We start from the raw sequence: 22,411 nt of genomic DNA on the forward strand, positions 1-22,411 counted from the left end.
ACTCCTGACAATGAAGCAGAGACCAAAGGAAAGTTATAAACAGTTAAAATGGGTCCTCTATAAATTCAAAATTACTCTTTACCCAAGTATATTAACCATGTAACTTCTAAGTACAAAAAAATAATAATTTTCTCTGAAGTACTCCAAAATGGTCATTGTTTTTTGTTCATATTTTGCAACAATCCCTATATATGAAGTGTATGTAAAGGTGAGTAATATAACACTGCCATTACCCAGATCATAGTGATATTCTCCCACAGAGTTGATTTTAAGACATGAACACCATGGCATCCATGTAGTAACTGAGACTTCATCAGGGTTCCAAGGGACGTTTCAAATCCTCACACATGTCCCCACAACAACATCTGATGGAGTTATAGAAAAGTCATCCTATCAATTTGACTAGACTTGAATTATCCACCTTTGCCATGTACAGAGGACTAAGAAGTCACCTTTCTATTTCATTTTTCGTTTTTATTTTTTGCTAGGCTGATTCAGGCTAAAATGTTCTCAAAGGGAGACAGTGAGTGAGACCATGGGTACTTACAGTTGCCATGCGAAATACTGATTGGCTCAGAATCTTCTGGGAAACCAGCCCCAGCAAAGTGTAGCAGTGTGAAATATAGCAGCAAGGCTTCTGACCTCATAGTAGTTCAGCGGGGAGACTTTATTTCTCTACTTCACCCTGCCAAAAAGTGAAGAACAGATTTTTTTTTCCAAGTCAGCTTTGTTCAATGCCATAAAATGAAATACCCTTAAAGATAAATTCAAGAGAAAAAAAAGCTTCTGCTTTACATCTTCTACATGGTGAATTCGCTGATTTTTGTGTTTGGAACTTGTACCCGTTACCTACTGCCACCTCTTTCCCCATGCATCTGAGCCCTTTTGCAAAGTTTCTCCAATATGGGACAAAGAGCTTTAGTCCCTTTACCTGAGCCATCTTTAGGCTTTTATAGATGGCTCTTGCACAATCATGAAACTCTGCATTCAAAATCACTCAGAAATTTGAGGTGATTGCCAATATTGAAAAATAGGAGATTTCTGATATTAATCTAGATTTTTCAATTTCTTTGTAAAAATCAAAATACCTGCCGTACTGCCCTAAATGACAGTTTCCTTAGGCACCACGCCTCCACTTCCAACACACAGGTACAGACATGCACACGCACACACATACACACATGTATAACTCGTCCTCTTTACTAATTTCCATTACCTGCTTGACCCCTTAATTGAGATATTCACCCCTGACGTATGTCATTCTACAGTGACTTAGACATAAATAAATAAAATCACACAATCTATATTTAAAGAGAAGTAGGTAGATCCTTTCACACTCTAAAGATTACTACAAGGAGAATCTGAAACCGCATTCTGAAACGGTATTGTTGATTTAAAAAGTCGTATCTCTGTATATTTTAGTCTCAATACTTCCTTGCAGTGAAATAGTAGTGAATAAAAATGTCAGATATACTGTTCTACCCATCTGTATTTTCTTGATGAAGCTCTTTATGTGCAGAAAAATTCTCCTAAATCTTGGAAATAAAAACAATCCCATGTGGGACTGCTGGATACAGTGAAAAAAAAAAAAAGACTCATAATACGGTAAATGTCACTTAATTCTCAGGCATATTGCAAATAAGCATTGATCTATCATGAAAATTAATGTAAAATGAGGATATCTTTTCATCTTTCCAGAGCAGTAAACTCTTTGAAGTAGCCTGCCAAAGATTATCTTTTTTGAACAAAGCTATTTTACAGTAATCCATCAATCATTTAAGATTTGTGTGTAGAAATGTCAAACTTAGTAACCTAGATGTCTTTGAAAGTTAATTTGGCAAACAAACTGCTAACTTAACGCTTTTTGGAACACCATTTTGATTACATACCTATGTCTCTTCTCTTCATGCCAAAAAAGTATTAATCCGTCCTAAGTGTTGCACTGTAACTTATAATTTCACAGACACAGCTGGGTCTTAAGCATTTCTTCAATTGAAAAGTGCACATTAATTAATTTGCTTTATCTTGAAAATCAAAGAGGGAGAGAGATTGAGAGAAAAGCCTAAACACTTCCATATCTCCATCTCTGATGTGTAGATTACAATTAAACTTTAAATGATTACTTGTTCATAAGGGTGAACCATTACGAAGAGACATAAACATGTATTTATTAGACAGGTGAAAAGCAAGAGTCTATTCATTCATTTATTTGCCAGTTCTTCCTATCCTAGAGAATCTGAACTCAAAGGAAAGAAGCTCTGAAGTGCCCCGATTTGCTTCTCATGGCTCCTGTTCAGTACAGTATTAAAGGGGAGAAGTAAATCACAAAAGTAAGTAAAACATAAACAAGACACCAGTCAGCTGTTAGATTTTAGGAGAGAAAGCATCTGGCGGGAGGGGGCGGGGGCAGGGAGAACTGGCAACTTTTACCAGGAGCTCAAGAATAGTATTATACAGAAGCATATTGCCTCAGAGAATTTGTAGCATATAATGGAAGAAAAGAGGAAACTCAGAAGTCTGATTCTCATTCCTTTAGAAATGTTTAGAGATGTATGTATGCTTTGAAGGCTTAATTTTTCTTGACATGACAAATGAGTCTCCATCCTTCAACAACTGCATTCATCTTGGTACAAATGTCCTACAAGCTAACGAGACAATGTCCTGCTACTTTATTATATCCCCCAATTTTAATTTTTTCCATCTTAAGATTGCATGTGTCAAATGTGAAATTGTCAACCCCAGAAGCTGGCAGGAAGAGCAATGCATGCAGAAGAAATCTATTATGCAAGTCAATGGCTATTCTTGGTATCCCTGCAGTCAGCATCATGGCTGAGATATGTCATTTAAATATCTCCAGGTTTACAGCAGGGCTCTCTGCCAGGAAAAATAGCTGTTTTATATGTCTTTCTATCATTATATCATCAGGTAGTTAACATGTACATCATACGGGTGAAAGTGCTCTGGAAGTATTGGTTCATCTCGGTCAGTCCACGTGAACACTTGAAAATTTTCTTCAGTTGAAGTTTTGATGTATTATTCCCTTTCTACTCCATTTTGGGCCCTAACCCTTGTAAATATGTAGACAATAAATTTTCTTGTTGAAATGATTACTTTGCGGAGGGATCCCAATTCCATAACATTGTCATTTCTCATCCAAAGAATAACAGGCTTAGGTCTGTTTCCTAAGATCACGCAATACAGACTTACAGCAGCCCAGGAGAACAAAAACAAGAACTTAACACTGAGTTTATAAACCTCGAGTGAGCTGTGTTGCTGCAATTTAAGAGGCTGTTTAAGTCACTTTCAAAACTCTGAAAAGTGCTACCCACATGCAGCATATTTATAGGTATCTGCAAACATTTGTCGATTTCCCTGTCTGTGACTGTGCTTATATAGGCTAAATATAACTTAGACTTAAGCAGCTATTCAGAAAATTAGATAAAGGAGGACTGTCAATATAAGGATTCTAAATAAAAGCATTTACTTCATAAGTAAGCCTATTATATCTCAATTTTCCATCTACTTGTCTCAGCCTTTCACTCTTCTTAGCCTGAAGTGAAATGGCCTTTGTAAAACATACCACTACTACAAAGTTATAATCCTAATTTGCCCCAAACCCCCAAATTCACAGAAAACCTTAAGAACATTCTTCATTTTAATAGCATCTGCTTAGTGAATTTATCAGGTCTATTTAGGTTCATCTGAAATTAATTCGTATTGACTATCTACACCCAAACAAAAATTTTTTTCACAATAATTTTTCCCTACAGTTCTTAAGCCCAAATTGGATCACAGAACTGTGATGTACAAATGGTGTTGTGATTATTGGTTGCCATGAGCCAAATGAACCATGCAGAATGCTAATTGGCCAGGAAACTAGCTTTCAGGTATTCCAGATTGAAGACGAAACAAAGGAGACCAAAAGAAGGACTGTCTGAAAACCCTGTGAATGCATTCATGCTGATAATTTTTTTTTAAATAATAAATTCTTTTCAATTACTAGAGCTTCCATTTATGCACACCCCTACCTCCCACACCCTTGATGTACAGCGGGTCATTGTGTCAGCCAAGCGTGAAGCCAAAGGGATGGCAGTGGAGCTGGAAATGATTACAAAGTCAGAGAATGAGTCCATCAATTGCCACATCTTACTTCTAATGGGTCAGTTTAATAAGCCACAAGGACTGGGAAGCCATGACAAGCGGACCCAGCCAGAGTACTACTCAGGCTAACCCCTGACACTAGTTCTAATCCTCTGCCCAACTATCCTCCAAATTCTGCGCTGGAAAATTCTATGGGGGCTCACAAACTTGTAGTACCTGGCAGAAACTGACTCACAGAGAAGAAAAAACCTAAATTAGCAACACTGAGGGAAAAATAGAGGAGATTTAATAAACAACTCCAGATTTCTGACTTCTTTAAAAAAATCAGAGGTCGGGCTTTGCTAGTCCAAGTCCACCTGACAAAACTCTGGAGTTGAGCATTGGCTGTCCCAAATAGGACTCTCTGCAGTTGGAAACATTCCCACCCCTTCCCACCCTCTTAGGAGGCCTTTCTTACCCATTAACCTCATCTGCCTGCTCTTGAAGGCTCAGAGGGAACCTTTAAGCTACCCAGGTACAGGACATCAACGCTGCTGCATGAGGTATTCTGTTTCTCTTGACCATCATCTGCAAGTGGCTGAGCAGCCTTAGCAAGTGGACCATGTGGAACCCACTGTCTATACACACAAATTAGTGAACATTGCTTGTTTTAGAGACCTGGTTGGGCTGCCCCACAAACTGTCTACATGTTCAGCTGCAGCAAACGATGCATAAATGCTTGGTGCATCAAACTGCATGGAGGCCTTGACTGTGCGAATACAATTTGTGTCCGATTTGGTACACGTGGCAGCATCTTCCAGAATGTTGGCACACAGGTAACATTTTAATAATAAGGGATAGTGATGTGAAAAATAATATCTCTGGAAACTTGCAAATACAAAATGCTCTTAACAACTCCAAGTGTGGGCTTGAAATAAAGAGGAAATGATAATAGTGGCACTATTTTTCCATGAGGAAAGTCACTTACTACCATGTTTCAGTAATTCTTTTAAAAAGCTCATTTTCTAATATATGAAGTGCTAAAGATAACCAACAATTCCTGCTGTCATTAACAGAAGGAAGGGCACATTAATAGCGTTGACCCTGGGCAAGTTAGCCTCCCTAGCTCCTAGTTTCCTCACCCGTAAAAGGAAAGGATATGAAATGTAATGGTCTATAAGATTCCTCTGGCTCTGTGATTGCACTGTTCTAAGTGATTCTGCCTCAGTGAAGAAGGGTGTCTCTCGGGGGTGTGTGTGTGTGTGTGTGTGTGTAAGAGAGAGAGAGACAGCGCGATTAGGAAGGATGGTACAGGGAGTGGCCTGCCTCTGGGTCACGTTGTAACACATTCCAAGGCCAGGAACATCACCTGGAGAGATGAGGTAGGGGCAGCAGGGGGAATAAGGTGGCCCAGGCTGAGGCAGGGTGAGGTGCTGGACCTCCACACACCTTTCCTCTTTGTCCTAAAGGGCACTGGAAATGTAGCTGGGCTCTTGTTGTGTCAGCCACTCTCAGATCACCAAGGAAGGCAGGCAGAAAAAGTTCTCTGCAGCGGGGCAAGTGACCTTTCCAAAACAAACAGGGGAATGGGGCTCATTTTTCCCTCTACACTCTTTCCTGGTTGCTCCTAAGCAGCATGTGGTTTGGAAACTCTCGGGATAATCAGCATGTCAATGTGTGGTACCGTTTGTGGCAAGCATGAGGGGTAGAACGAACTCTCTTCGATGTAGCTCTCACTGGACTGCAATAGGCACATCATGAAAAGTGGTGAAAAGTTCATCAAGCAAGAACAAAGAAATCCCAGCCTGCTATACTGCCTAGTCTCAACTTCAGGGCACAGTTCAGGTAGATAAGCAGTTCTAATCTGACCACAGAGAACACTGTTGTTACCATTTAGTCTTATTTAGACTTCAGTTGAGTTTTACACTAAATCTAAAATTTTCATTTTTATTAACTCAAGTTTTTGGACCTCATCATCTTTGTCTGTACAGTGTGACTGCCTCCAAAAGTCTAAATTGAAATTGATTTAAAAGCTCCTACATGAAATCAAACTATTGCAATAACATAGGAGAGCAGAAGAGAGCAGAGGGTGAAACCTGGGTTTTGAAACCCCTTTTCCCCCTTACTAGCTGGGACCTCTGGCAAGATGCTTAAGCTCCTTGAGCCTCAGTTTCCCCTTCTTTATATGGGTAATACAGTGTCTTGGAGACTCTCCATAGTCCTCAATAAATGTTTATTTATTCTTCAGCTAAGATACTAAAAATTACTTTTTAATAGCTTTTCTTGGACTTCCTTACAAAATTCTCGGAGAGGTCCTAGATTAGCTTCTAGCGTTCTAGTGCTTCAGTGGGAGGAGAAGTCCCCTTCTCTCCCTCCCTCCTTCTCTCCCCCAACCCACTTCAAGTCACTGAGCTTCTTATCTCTGGAGATGGGCACTTGGAGAGGCTGGAGAGTCTGTCTTGGGAGTCCCACAAACATTGTGTGGTTTTTAAAAAATGTAAATCATGGCATTCACAGTAATGCAAAGAAACACAATGATGTGGAAAATAAAGAAAGGACTGGGCGAAAGTGGGGGTTTACTGAGTATCTTCTGTGTGCAAGGTACACATGCCTATTACTTTATTGAAACATCACAGCAACCCAGAGAGAAAGGCCTTATTATCTCTGTTGTAAACACAAGAGTAAACTGCGATTCAGGGAGGTGAAGCAACATGTCTAGGCAGCACATAGTAAATACAGTTGTCCTTCAGTATCTGTGGGAGATTGGTCCCAGGACCTCCCCAAAGATTCCAAAATCTGGGGATACTCAAGTCCCTTGAATAAAATGGTATAGTTTTTTGCATGTAACCTATGCACATCCTCCTGTATACTTTAAATCATCTCTAGATTATTTATAATACATAATACAATGTAAATGCTATGTAAATCGTTGTTTCACTGTATTACTTAGGGAAAAGCGACAAGAAAAAGAAGTCTGTAGATGTCCAGTACAGATGCAATTTAAAAATATATATATATTTTCTATCAGCGGTTGGTTGAATCCACTGCTGTGGAACCCATGGATAGAAAGGACCAACTGTATTTACAGTACAGTAGTCAAAGGGTAAAGACAAAACGCAAAGCCAGGTCCGTAGAATGCCAAAGTTTATGTCCTTCCCAGGGCATTAAAAAAAAGGAACAGAAGAAAGATTGGAAAGAGAAAGGTGCTGGCGTAAATGGAAACTGCACTTAAGATCATATATAGGCTGATGCATCTATGCTTGTGTGGACGAAATGGCTGAAAGTCCCTAATGGCTTCAGTAATAAAAATCTATAAAGGGAGTACACAGTTGCTCCCAAACATGTAGGCATGCAAAGCCTCATTCCACTTTATGGCCCTGTGATTGCAGTCTTAAGGTGATAGAAAGATGCAAATGCTTCTCAACCAGTTTTAGGAGAAATTGATTCTCTCACGAACAACACTGTGTTAAGTGGAACCACTTGCCTGCTTGCAGCCTCCCTCAACCGTGATGTTTTAACATCAACACATCATACAGAACAGTGTCAGTTGCAAAGGGTAAGAACAAAGTTGCCTGCTTCAGTAGCTGATAGGATAAACAGATGTGGACATATCTCAAGTCAATAAGGAACCTCTGTCCAGAGAGAGATGGGAAAGCAGGTGTTTGTGTTGAACATCCAGCTGGAAACCTGCTTCACAGAGACTGGAACTGCTGATCATTCTTGCACCAGAGGAAAATTTAAAGAAGTAATGAGTGTTTAAATAGTAGGTATCCTTCACTGACCTGGACAGCTCTGTTTCAAGGACTGCAGCATTAGGAGGGTGCTGCTATCCACAGGATGCAGAGCTGGGTCAAAGAACACATCCCATTGTAATTAGAAACAACCCGGGCCCATTGATCCTGTTTGAAACCTTTACTGTACCCAGTTTGCAGGAACCATGAGGGCCACCTGTTCAGTGATATTTGCATTAAGATATAAGGTTCGGGCAAATGAGAAAAATAGCTCCAGCCTCTTAATAAACCATCCGGTCTTTCTTTCCTCCTCCTCTCAGCCATTAACAGAGACATAAAACACCCATTTTGGAGGAAAGGGAAATGCCACAGACCTAACTTCAACACATTTTGGAGAGTGATGATGGCATTCAATGGAAGATAATAATAAATATCGACTGGGTGTAATAGATGTTCCATTTTAGATCTGAAACCACTATCACAAAAGCATAGAAAAACTGTGAATTTGTAAGTACTTCTAGAAAAAAATATCTTTTCGAAAAATAAAGGTTGGTTGTATACCTATTATCTTCTGAGGGAGAAGGCAAGTCTTGCCTTTCCGTTGATTCTTTGCTATGCCGGTTTTCTTTCTCTCTACCCACCACCCCCCACCCCAAACACACAGCCCCGAGCCAATGCACTTTACTTGGATGTTTATTGCACATTTATTGCACTTTATTGGATGTTTCAGATACAGTCTCATGGCCCACTGGGCTCTAGTCATGACCTTAGTAGGCCTGAAAGTATTGTGGCAAACTATCTTCATCTCAGAAATCTGCAACAGTCTTAACCAGGCTTACTTATGGCATGCCCTAGCTTTTTGCTGTCTCCATCTTTGTAAACGTTCTTTGTTGGTTTGTTGTTGGCTTAAAGGTGGCTACCTTTTTTTGAATTTTATTTGTAATTTTTGTGGGTCCATGGTAGGTGTATATATTTATGTGGTACATGAGATGTTTTGATACAGACATGCAATGCATACTAATCATATCACGGTAAATGGGGGTATCCACTATAAAGGCAGCTTTTTTTTTGAGATGGAAATTTCACTCTTGTTGCCCAGGCTGGAATGCAATGGTGCGATCTTGGCTCACTGCAACCTCCTCCTCATGGGTTCAAGTGATTCTCCTGCTTCAGCCTCCCAAGTAGCTGGGATTATAGGCATGCACCACCATGCCCAGCTAAGTTTGTATTTTTAGTAGAGACGGGGTTTCTCCATGTTGATCAGGCTGGTCTCGAACTCCTGACCTCAGGTGATCTGCCCACCTCGGCCTCCCAAAGTGCTAGGATTACAGGCATGAGCCACCACACCTGGCAAGGCACCTAATTTTTAACTCTTAATCTAAACCTTTAGTTTTAGAATTCTAGACCTGATTTTGTATAATTCCTCTGGAAAATTCTACTTAGATGTATGGCTTACTTGTAAAACTCACACAATATGTCCCCAGACTGTAATCATTACCTTCATTCCCAAACCTTCCTCTTGATTTTCGTTTTTTTTTTTTTAATTTCCAACTTTTATTTTGAATTCAGGGTACATGTGCAGGATGCTCAGGTTTGTTACATAGGTAAGCGTGTGCCATGGTGGTTCGCTGCACAGATCATCCCATCACCCAAGTATTAAGCCCAGCATCCACTAGCTATTCTTCCTGATGCTCTCCCTCCTTCCATGCCCTGCCCTCTGACAGGCCTCAGTATGTGCTGTTCTTCCCCATGTGTCCATGTGTTCTCATCATTTAGCTCCCACTTAGAAGTGAGAACATGCAGTATTTGGTTTTCTGTTCTTGTGTTAGTTTGCTAAGGATAATGGCCTCCAGCTCCATTGATGTCCCTGCAAAGGCCATGATCTTGTTTCTTTTAATGGCTGCATAGTATTCCATGGTGTATATGTACCACATTTTCTTTATATCCAGTCTATAATTGATGGACAATTAGGTTGAGTCCATGTCTTTACTATTGTGAACAGTGATGCAATGAACATGTACATGCATGTGTCTTTATATCAGAACAATTTATATTCCTTTGGGTATATACCCAGTAATGAGATTGCTGGGCCTAATGATATTTCTGCCCTCTGTTTTTGAGGAATCACTACATTGTCTTCCACAATGGTTGAACTAATTTACACTCCCACCAACAGTGTAAAAAGTGTTCCTTTTTCTCCACAACCTCGCTAGCATCTGTTGTTTTTTTTTACTTTTTAATAATAGCCATTCTAATTGGTGTGAGATGGTATCTGACTATGGTTTTGATTTGCATTTCTCTAATGATCAGTGATTCTGAGTTTTTTTCCATATTGCTGGCCACATGTATGTCTTCTTTTGAGAAGTGTCTGTTCATGTCCTTTACCCACTTTTTAACGGGGTTGTTTGTTTTTTTCTTGTAAACTTGTGTAAACTGTTTACAATATTGCTGAACTTGAACATCTGCTTCAGATGCAGAAACAAATGCCTCCTATAATTTGCTGTTAAGAAAACTGAGGCCCAAAATGGTCACTTGCCAAATGTAGGACAGCTCAAAAGTGGCAAAGATGAGCAGCAGCTGAGAACTCCTGACTCCTCTTAGTGAGCTCTTTCCCTGCCTTACGCTACTTTCAGAAAGGAAGCCAGAATTCATTCATTTCTCCTTGGCTTGCTGCCTGATGTTCATTACTACCATTGTCTGATTCCCATCTTACCAACTCCCTGTTTTCTACTGGGAGGCTCTGTGTTAAGAGGATGGAGATAGAGATGGAAATGGCCCTTCCCCTTGCATCACCCCCAGGACCTCACTATTCAGTGGATGGTCCCCATAGCTTTTGCTCATTGTTCCAAAATAGAACACATAAACAAATAACAATAATCTTTCAAAAAGAAATTATTACTCTGTTGGCAAGAATACCACCTGGAAGGTGAAGGTGTTGCAGAGGTATGTAAGGTGGGATGACTGGCAAAGGCTTCTGGTTGGAGAAAGCCTTAGAGGGTTGCATGACTGTTCACTGTGGAGGGGGCAGGTGGGAGCCAAGACATTTCAGGTAGAAGGGCCAGGCAGGGTGTTAAAACAGACAACTCCATGCTTACTGGATTTGCAGACATCAAATTAGACTATTTCATTCTTTGCTTAAGGAATTTCAAACATTTGTCTAAAGTAATGGATGGATTTTTTCCTTTAACTGAAAGTTTGGTTTAAAATATTATACCTGAGAATAAAGATTGTGTCTGATTACTATTTTTTCTAAGAATATGACAGAGAAGAAGGGGCGGGGGAAGCTCTGAAGTATAAGCTCAGAGTATTGGTATTTATTTGCTTGAGGTGTTGAGTATATGGGTTATTTTTGCATTACTCTCCCTAACTTTTTCTTTGTAATTTTATTAAAAATGAAGCACACTGCAAAAAATAATATGCCTGAATCCAAGCATTTTTCCTAGCCAGTAAAAAGATATCTGGAGAGTGACTTTAAAGGAGCAAACCAGAGATAATTTAGCAACTAGAGTTTTCCACATACCTTTGTCAAAAGGTATGAGAGGATTTAAACTAAAATAAAGCAATTGCTGAACTTTGACAGGACGACTCTCCCTAATAATTTCTCCTCTGTTTACTCTCAGTGTAGTTAATAGAAATAGAATCTCCCAGTCACAACTCTAACCCTCCTGATCTCCAGTCTGCCTGGGATTGCTTAGGCTCAAACGGCTGCAGGAATGTGTTCTTTGCCCACTTTTAGAGTGGAAGTCAACTTCAAACGTGGCTCCCACAGAATTAATAACAACCTGCAGGTCTCTCCATTGAGCTCTGAATAACAGCCCCAAATAACAATGTCATCAGTCACGGATGATTTAAACTTTGACCTAACCCTATAAATCCTTACTGTTTTCTTGTTGTTTGTTAACATTTTTGGTAAAACAGTCTCACGATCAGGAAGAAAGTGAAAACATTTCCTTGAACTAAAATGTTGGCGTCAGGTCCTTTGGTGTTTGCTGCCTATGTCGCCTATGTCAGTCCTCATTGTATTTCCTGCCTCTTTCAATGAGCACCGATGCTTTCCCAGAACCCTGAAAGCCAAAAATAGAGTTTCTATTTGATTACAAGCTTCTGATTATACAAAAAGAGGCATAATATCATTTCAGGATCTGCTCCATAACCAAGCATGATATTTATGCTGACTGGTGCTTATTATCAGTAAAGTATCTGTATACACAATGGATTCTCTGTTTATCTATGTATGTCCAGACACATCAAGAACAGATATGATATGGAAGAATTGTATCTTGAATTTCCATAATTTTCCCACATTTTTGGGGAAATTCATTTCATTTATCCATAAAAAGCCTGCTTTATGTCTCAGTGAGCTAGGTGAAAATTGCAAACCCACACATTTAAACCTATTATTCAATTTGATAGATATTTCAGTTTTTTTCTGAAATTAATAATATCTTTATTGGCTTTGCTCATTTGCTTTACATGTAAAAAGTGACTCATTAGCCTGGCTTGATATACTTAGCAAAATAACATAGGTGTTCTCCAAAGGCAGTTTATCAGTTCGCATTGTGGTGGAGAGAAGACCATTCACTAGGTGCCTCTTCCCAAACCAGAGTCAAATCTAGGATGTACCACCCCATAAAATGTTCATATGCTTTTAATGTGAAATCCTACCTTCAGAATTAATAATTATTCCCAAACATCCTGAAAATATGCTTCCTTAGAGCAAATGAATGTAAATTCTAGGAAATTATGGGTTTGTTTGAATGTCTCTACCACTTGATGACTTGACTCCTTACTCAGGTGACTTCAGGGTCACCGCACAAACAGAGCAGTTCTGTTCTTTGGGAAGTGGTTGAGCATACTGAGGCAGCATCTGGAGGAATCATTTTGGTGTTCATTGTTTTTGAAGTCTGCCCTGAGGCTCCTTAAGTTTAAAGAAAAATACGATTTGCCATCCCCTGTTTCTCTAGATCTGGATGAGGCCAAGTTCATTTCGGGAGTACAGGTACACAATTTCTTATCTGGAATTACAAACAAAACAAAAACAAAAACCCTGAAAATCAAAATGTTTTTTCTACTCATTGTGTGACAAGCTTGAGTTGGCATGAGACTATTTGTAGTCCGTATTTATCCCTCTTAGAATGAATATTTATACATTTTGCTGCAAATTATGAATAGGTATGATTATTAGATATTGCCCAGACTCCACTGGTGTACGTGTCCCATGTTACTTTTCTAAAATCTAAACAACTTAAAATTCTGAAACATATGTGACCCAAGGGTTTCAAAAAAAAAAAAAAAAAGATTGGGAAACTACATGCCTTCATTCTTGAAGAGATTAAAAACAGGATAAAAAGTGATGGAGAAAGGAAATCCTTGAGAGTAAATTCTCAACACTGGTTTTGCTAAAACGAGAATGAATCTTAATTATCCCACAGTGTGTTGTGAAATTCTCACAGAATTAAAAAAAAAAAAAAGTAATCTGATTTCACATATTTTTAAAAGTGTATGTCCTATCATACTTGCAAGAATAATGCAGAGATGAGGAATTGCTGACTGAGTTACTTATTTTTCATTTCCTATGTTCTGGGCTTATGATGACAGTTTTCCAGGCTCCTCTCCAGACAAGGGACCAACAAGGACAGACTTCCACAAAGTAAGTGATGTTCCCAGAGCAGATGTAATCTTGGTAGCAAGGTCTCAAAGCCTCTCATGAGTAAGTGACACCATCCAGAAGCCGCAGAAGTGACTGCCTCCCCAGGCTCAGCAACCCCTCCACCTGAGGGAGCTGCATTTCTTCCCATCTGATAGCCAACTACAAGGGAGTCAGCACTCCTTCCTCTCTCTGTAGCAAATAGATGCACTTCACAGGCTTTTTGTGCAGTTGGTGGTGGTTTCTCCAAAGGAGATTCCATGATGTCAGAGCCTGTAATCATTTTCTCCCCAATGGAAATGCCTGGTCATGGCATTTTCCAATCCCTGGCATCGGAAGCAATTGTCAGCGGGCAGTATCTGCCCTCTGCTTTGTTACATGTCCCTGCCTTTAATTTTCAAATACCTGTAACTTTCTTTTGATAAATAACCCCAGAAATTTAGGGATTAGATAATAAAATGAAGAATTTGGATTTCTGGAATATTTGGGGAGGACAACTGTTATCTTGGACAACAGGTAGGGGTGGTAGAAAAGGAAGACAGACTCTCTCCCATTCCTCTCTGAGGTGCCCTCCACTCGCTGTCCCTCACCTTTCTTTCTCCCAAAGTGGCCATTGGGCGTCAGACAACAATGTAATCAATTTTAAGTCTGAAATAAAATGGAGGCAAATGGTTAATAGCAGATAACTTGGATATGAGGTTAATTACTGCAATCCAATTATCAGGAGGGAAGACAGCACATGAATATCACCAATTAACCCCTAAATCAAATTTTAAAATCACCATTCCCATAATTAATAGCACAGCAATCACTATAATTACCATCTCTGCCACACCAGAATAAGGAGGAAAAGCGAAATTATCCAATAAGCTTGAGTGTGACAAGAAGAAACCAAACTAAAGTGCTGAGGTCAGACAAAAGAGAGGGGATAAATCAGAGAGAAAGTGAGTGTGAGACACACACCCAGCATTGCAGGCATGCCCAGGTGTGTCACTCTAGCACAGCACAAGGATCCCTGCCCGTGGGTGCTTGCCTTTCTTTGGGAGGAAATGGAGGCATGGAAAATGGATAAACGTCTCTAGAAGCTACTTAGCCCTGGTTAGTGGGAAGCATAGAGGTCCACCTGCATCATCCGGGCTTTCACTGGTAAGGATTTCAAGGTCTGAGCCGTGAGAAGGAAAAGACACAGCTATGGAACACATGGAGAGGAATAACACATGAACGTCTTTCAAAGAGGAGATTCCCCAGGTTCACTTTGAATAACTAAAAGACCAAGTCAGAATAATTTTCTTCTCAAACACAATATTTTTCATATTTGGTTAATATAGTCTTCATCTCTCCAAAGAGTTAAAAAAAAAAAAAGTCATTCTAAAGTGTTATGCAAGAATAGGCAGATGTGTTCTTCACATATCTATTTAATCAGCTCTTTCCAGCAGCACTAAGGCACGAAAGAAAGGTTGAGTGTCCTCCAGAATCCTCAATGAGGGGAGAGCAAAGTACTGTGTGGAGCTCCAATCTTGCAAGATTCCCCAAGCTGGGACACGGCTCCACAATTTGAAAGTAAGGGAGCTAAGGACACCTCCTCCATTCTCACACAAAAGGTACATTTGAGGAGTCGTTATCAATAATTTTTCCAGCTTTTTTGAAAGTAACTCTATTCCAAAGGAACACTGCTTTTGTACATCACAGGTTACCTTTTTAGTGTCTGGGGAGGTACAAGCAAGAATATGAGATGTGAGAAAATATCGTACAAGTGTGTAGGCATTGAAAGGATGTTCCTTTCACTGTTCAATTAAACCCAGAAATTGCTTTTGTTAGTAATTTTCCTTTACTTGTTCATTTACTCATTGAATTCAGTCACTTTAGAAATGGCTGTTTCTAATACGTGCAAGCAAGGCACTGTGCGGGAACAGTGCGGATATTGGGGGCATGGTCTGAACCATGGGTTCTGCCCTTGGGGAGTCTCCAGACCACTGCAGACTATACATAAGCGGCTAAAATGATGGTGTGCATACACACACACACACACACACACAATACATATAATACATACTTACATTAAACACTGTGAGTTAAGAGGACCAAGAGACATAATATCCAAGTATGAATTCTATTTCCAAAGCACATGCCAAATCTGCCCACTTCCCTACGTTCTATCTACAATCCTCTTAATCTAACCTAACCTCGGCTCCTGCCTCATTATGACAATAGCTATCTACTTAATCTTTCTACTTCCACTTGGCCCTCCTTCAATTTAATCTCCACACAGCAACCAATGGTCTTTTAGAAACATAGATCATGTTATGTCCTCCCTTCCATAAAACCTTCCAGTGGTTTCTTAATGTATTAACAACAAAATTAAAACCCTCTGTTCTGGGCACAAAAGGCACCACCCAACTGGTTGACCCCATCATGTTCCATTCCACAATTTCCCACTCTGTTCCAACCCCTGTGCCTTGCTTTCCTCAAATGCACAAGCTCTCATTCCTGCCTCATGGACTTTCTGCTCTCTCACCTTGGAATGATCTTTCTTCCAAGATCATAAAATGTCACTTCCTCAGACAGGCCTTCCCTGAGCCCCCAAAGCAACCCAATGCTTTTTTTTTTTTTTCATCATTTTATTCTACATTTCTGCAATGGATTTGTTCCCAGTTGATATTTTCACATTTATAGTATTACTTGCTTTTGTCTGTTCCTCCCCTCCACTAGAATGTAAGCTCTGTGTGGGTAAATTTGTCTTATTAATCACTGTATCCCTCCCATTCAAGAACAAAGTCTAATGTACAGTACACTCTCAACAAACATTCATTAAATAGTGAATGAAGCTCTAAAAAAAGAATATCAGGACAATTTCTGAAAAATCAGTACTAAAACAAGGAAAAGGGGAGATGCAAGGGGCGGAGACTGGCATTTTCAGATATCTGAAGAGAAACCTAGAGGACAGTTGTGAGGGTAGACCTGAGATCAATGGGTAGTAACTGTAAAGGTAATTTCTGCTCAAAATAGGGAAGAATTTTCTAGCAGCCCCATAACACACACATGGACTAGCCTACCTAAGGGGATGGGGAGGCCAGATGAGTGCTAGGGCAGAAGGAATACTCTCCAGGAATTTAGACATAGGTTGCGGGGCTGGACCAGACAACGTTTAGGGTCCCCATGGAGAACCTGACTGCCTATGGTTCTTGGATCCTCTGACAAGTCTTTCCTCCCACATAGTGAGGAAGTACTGTTCAGAGCAGGAAGCCACAGATGGTCCAGAAGGATCCTGCTGTGGACTCAAACTCTTGCTGGCAGCTGCTCCCAGGGCTCTGTTGTTGTAATAATGTCCCTGGAATCAAAAGACCAAAAGAAAGTCCTCAGGCTTTGGGCAATCCTCATTCCTTGTCTCCTAGTTTGACTAAATTGTATAGGATATAGGTCTACAGCCAAAAGCATTTGCAAGGAGACAGATGGCAAGAACCTAATGAACATCATGGGCAATGACAGAAAGCCTCTAGGGGTGAGGACATCCAGCATCTATACAGCTCTACCTCTTTTTCACTCTACAAAGCCCAGAGGTCTTGAGTGTGGAACACAAAGTGAAGCTCTGGTTGTGTGGCCTTCCTGGGAATGTCAAGCGCTGGCTTGTTACTAAGGCTCGCTTGCCAATGACACACAGACCCCAGGAGATGGTTTAACTCTACTCTTGTCTCAAAGCCCTTCCCAGTGACTCATAACTTTGACACCAGAACAGCTGGGCCAGCCAGCAGGAAAGAAGACATACAGATGTAGCTGGCTGGAATTTGAGGGGTAACGGGGCTCTCAGCTGTGCAGTCAGTCTAGTATCCTGCAGTGGGCTACAGACTGTGGAAGTCTCCCCCTCTGCAGACAAGTTGTGGGTGGGGACATTGGCTCTGTCATGACCGTCTCTCATCCTACAACACTTGTGTGTTTAGAATAGAAAGCACTGCAGCTCTTCCTCAACGGCAACTTGGGGGACGTTTTATTTCTTTTGGGAATATTAGATCCTTGAGCCAATCCATCTGGAGAAGATATGAGAGAGAGTACTCTGGCCAGAACATACCATCTACCCAGATGTCTCGGCTTAAAACCGAGCTCAAATGAGAGAATGTGTGAAAGGCTGAGACGTTAGAGGGGTTAGGGAAAGAAATGGATCATTTTTGTTTCTGATAAAAACATTTAAAACAAAGATTGACTGACTGCCCTTCCACTAACATAACTTTAGATTCGTTGATTATTCACCAGAAAAAAAGTATGAAACATATATGTGTAAAATGCTCACTAGAAATGGCTTGCTGAGGCAACATTGTGCACATTGAAGGTACTTATTAAATATTTGTTGATTTTGATCCAAATAGCTTTGGGTATTTTTAAATATCAGTGCATTGAGTACCCCAGTGATTGTAAAGGGGGTTATTTTTGTTAATGAAACTTGAAATATAAGCCAAGACTGATTGATTTTTTAAAGTGTTGTGAATATTGCAGTTCTCATACATAAGCAACTAGTAACAGTGTCTCTGAGGGAGGAGGACTAGGAGGTCAGATTTGGGTAAGAAACTCACTTTTTATGTTGTACTCTTTTATGTTTTATTGACAATATTTTTCTTGTGCATGTGTTTCTTTTTTAGAACAAAATAAAACTAGTTACTATTTTTTAAACTCTTTGTCTCTAGAGACAAACCTGGAGCTTAGACCTACTGATAACCTGCCAGTTCCCAGTAAACTAGAAAGAAAAAAGGATTTTTCCCAGGATCCCATCTCTTCCCAGTATGGTCAGCCAATAGTAATATTCTGGAGTACAGGATGCGGGTGAGGGAATTTATAGGCATTGTGGTGTCAGTAGTGATAATTCTAGTTGATCTGTGACGCAGATGGATGTATGTGGCGGCTGGTGGTTTACACAGCACTGTAAACCTGCCTGCGTGCCATATGAATGGCTGCCTAATTTATTAGCTTTCAAATAAAAATGTAGCAAACTCAAATTGAGAACGCAATGAAGTCTAACAAAAAGAATCAGATGGGCTCAAAGCAAATAACCTTCATATTTTTTATTCTATTTTCTATAAGTGGGATTCCAGTACCGCAGATGGGAATCTTGTCTTCCCCCCCTTCTCTATCTGCATGTTGATTTCTGGGCTGCCCCCATGTTCTCTGGCTTCACTGGCCTTTCTTCCTGTTCACTTCCCACGGCAAAGGAAGCCCAAATGCTGCTTTTGAAGCATCCCCAAAGGACACCTGACATTTTAAAAGCTGAATGAGTGTCCTCCTCTGGGACAGTCATCTTAGACCATCTCATAATGACTGCTCCCAGAGAAGACAGGAGATTGACTAAACTAGAGAGAAAAAAAGACTTTATCGGGAGAGCGAGGAGGGCAATGTGGAGAGGTGCCCACTGTGCAGGGATGTGATCAATGAAAGCTTCCTCCATCCCATCCCAGTACCCTTTCTGGGAGGTGAGCTGCACATGACCGCCTCCTCTTTTCTCTTTTTATTCGTTTATTCAACACTGAGCTAAGCGCTAAGAAAGGAGCAAAGGCATGCTTCCTCCTTTTTTGGTTCTTCTTCGCCTCAGAGCCGAGTCTATTTCGACCACTTTGAGGTTGCTTTTCTCACCGAGTGGGTCACATTATGCTTTTTCTCTTGGGGTTTAAGGTTTTACTGGGGTGGGAGACAGCAGTTTCTTTTCTTTTTGAGACAAGGTCTTGCTCTGTTGCCCAGGTTGGAATGCAGTGATGCAATCTCCGCTCACTGCAACCTCCACCTCCCAGGTTCAAGCAATTCTCCTGCCTCAGCCTCCCGAGTAGCTGAGACTACAGGCACGCGCCACCGTGCCCAGCTAATTTTTGTATTTTTTGTAGAGATGGATTTCATCATGTTGCCCAGGCTGGTCTTGAACTCCTGGGCTCAAATGATCCACCCGCCTCAGTCTCCCAAAGTGTTGGGATTACATGCATGAGCCACTGCACCCAGCCTACACAGCAGTTTCGGATTCCAAACTGGACTCCAGCTTGAACCTTGGAGGCAGGTGGCACCCACAGGAGTGTGCATGTTCTCTTGCCTCACTCCACCAGTACGTGCTGCTCTATCCATAACCAAATGCAAAAGTACATATAAAACTGTAAGTATAAACCAGTGCTTTCCAAACTTGACTGCACACTGGAATCACCTAGAGAGCTTCAAAAATTAAAGATGCCTGTGTTCCACACCCAGAGATTGTGACGTAAGTGGCTTGGGTGTGACTTGGGCTGTGAAAAGTTTAGTAGACCCCCAGGTGATTCTAGTGAGTAGACAAGTATGGGAGCCGCTGATACAAATACAAATGGCATCCATATTACAATCTTAATCCCTTCCATTTCAGTGCCTTCAGCCACAGCCCAAGAATATTAACCATGATTCAAAGACCTTTACTTGTGCCAGCTGCATGGAGTGGCTTTAAAAATATCTAAGTTTATTTCATGCCCACCTACCCTCATGCCAACCCACTTACAAAATATAATGTAATCCATTAAAAATTACAGGGAGCCATACAGAAACTTCTTTTCCAGCATGGGGCGTGCAAAGTATTTCTAATGCACAAACAATAGGTATGTTTTCTTTTATGACAGGGTTGAAATAAAGCAGACCTAATTATCCCACCCAGATGCTATGGAGAAGAAGCCGTGTGAATACTGCATGAGGAAGCCTATCTCCCAGTCTTATCAAACCCACTTTTCTCTTCAACTGTGCCCTGGTAACCTGGGAAATATTATAAATTTTGATTACTGATTGCTGCATTGTTAGTAACTGACTATTTATCATCAGTAGCTGGTCACCAGTGTCAGTCCAGACTTAATTATCTCAGCTGAAGGGAAAGTAACCCCATGAAAGAATTGCTTTCCAATTAAAGCAGAATGGAATATATGATTTGTCTCTCTGACGATATCCAATTCATACTCCTTTTCATGTTATTTGTATTGTCTTCTTTTCCTCATTACAAGCTCAGAGTTGTGAATCTTAGGTTCCCTAGCCAGAAACACATAAATATCAAGAGGGCAGCTGCCAGACCTCTAAAAAAAATCATGAACAGTCACCACCAAAAACATAACAGTACTTACAGAGTTTCCACTAGCAAATGCTACACTTAGGGTTAAAGACATCTTTCAGCATACCATTTATTTTCACAGGTTCCTAACCTCCTATAGAATGTGTGTATAATTACATGGGTAATGTATACACACACACACACACACACACACACAATTTTTAGAGTTTATTCTTTAGGGGTTAGGATCAGATGCTCTATGCTGTGTTATAGCTATTGGGTCAATGACAAGGAAACAAGGAAACCATTTTTCTACTAGCACAAGTATTTTAGGTAAAGATCTAGGCAATGGCATCTCTGAACTCTTCATTTTTCTTATCTTGTTTTTGCCATTAGTTTGATACTTATTTTGCATGTCTGCCCATTTGCCTATCTAGACAATTCTTTATTCCTGGAGCAAGGACAAAAGTTTATCTTATCTGTTAATAACTCAACCCTGATCACTTTGTAAACATGGCCTTTGAAGTCTGGGTTGTTTAAGAAAATATTTATTGAGCACCTACTGTGTGCCAGGCATGCTCCCGGCACTGAGTATTATCAATGAACAGAAGAGGTCTCTGCTTTCATGGAGCTTATATTCTAGTGGGCTTCCACCCTAGTCCTTCCATTAGTGGTCAAGTGGCCTTGGGTTATTTAATCTGTGTAAGGCTCAGGTTTCTCTGCTCTAAAGTGGGATAATGATGCTTTCCCTTCCTACAGCTGTTATTAGGATAAAAAGCTCCTGGCCCATGAAGAGTGATTTAATTAAGGTAAGCTTCCATTTTCTTCTCAGTCCCCTGTATCCTTGGGGTTGGCACTGGGAAACTCAAAGTATCCTCACCTTTCAGCATTGTGAATTTTGTATGCTTGTTTCCTATACCTATACGCCATCACTTGTTTCCTAAAAACATTTTCTTACTGTAGCTCCAATTTCCCCCTGTCCTCAAAACTTCCCACCCACAGCCTTCTGTGTCTTGCACTGGAGCTGCCTGTATTTCTTAGAAGATGGTAACTGCAGTTTGGTGTTTAACCAAAATCTTGTGGAAACTTAAATTATTGCTTTGGGGAAAGGAGGGTATATTTTTCAGTACCGTGCCAATGTGAAAAGGAGGAATAGCCTATAGTCATTGGTGTTAAGTCATTATTTACTTGGCTTATAGTTCTCTTCCCAACTGCATTACAAACACTTCAAAGGGTGGGGCCGTTTTACTTCTATTTACTTTCAGCAATTTAAATTAAGCATTTATTGTCTACATTTATGAGCAAGGAACTGTTTCAGGTGCTGTGGTCAGTACAAAGACGAAGGCTGGTTGGAGGAAGTAGCACTTAAAAACCTCTCTGGAATCTTTTCACCTAGCAGCCAGCTGCCCTAGGTTAAGAATATGTACCAGAATTTCAATAAACTGCCCCTAACAAGAAAGTTTTAAGAATTTTTCACTCTTCGATTGAATTGGGTTGGTGGGTGAGGGCTTTGGAGGGATGGCTCTTATTGGATCTTCCTTTGCCTTTTTTTCTCCCCTCTTTTTTATCCTTTGTGTCTTGCACAACTCTTCCCATGACTACGGTTTTTCTTTTAAATCATTTTTCTATTAACAACCCCTCCCCACTCCACTTTTCTATCCTTTCCCATTTCTGCCTTGTGAATTTCTACACTTCTCTTAAGACACTCTTCAAACATCACCTTCTCTGTGAAGTCTCCCCTGATTCCCACTGACAACTAACCACTAATCTCTCTCTTTTTTCTTTGAAAATACTTGAGTGAGCCGTATCATAGCCATCAAATTGACATTATTTGTTTACTAATCTATCCACACCATTAGTCAGTGAACTTGGCAAGGGCAAATGAATGTTTGATTGGTAAACAAATGGATTAATGAATGAATAATCTAACAT

At 40.4% G+C, this 22,411-nt stretch overlaps 1 protein-coding gene across 7 annotated transcripts in view; it reads right to left on the bottom strand.

Annotated features, from left to right (window-relative positions):
* The window catches only part of SEMA6A (semaphorin 6A), a 133,847-nt gene that overhangs the window by 62,842 nt on the left and 48,594 nt on the right, over positions 1 to 22,411 (bottom strand). For 6 of the 7 annotated variants that reach the window (XM_015140621.3, XM_015140620.3, XM_078005116.1 and 3 more), the window contains exon 2: positions 548 to 685. In XM_015140621.3, coding sequence (XP_014996107.1) covers positions 548 to 647 — 100 coding nt within the window. In that variant the 5' untranslated portion in view covers positions 648 to 685. Of the gene's footprint in view, positions 1 to 547; positions 686 to 14,048; positions 14,107 to 22,411 lie in introns of all 7 variants that reach the window. The other variant, XM_078005117.1, reaches the window with a different exon arrangement.

Source organism: Macaca mulatta, chromosome 6 (assembly GCF_049350105.2).
Source record: "Macaca mulatta isolate MMU2019108-1 chromosome 6, T2T-MMU8v2.0, whole genome shotgun sequence".
Classification (NCBI taxonomy): Eukaryota; Metazoa; Chordata; class Mammalia; order Primates; family Cercopithecidae; genus Macaca; species Macaca mulatta.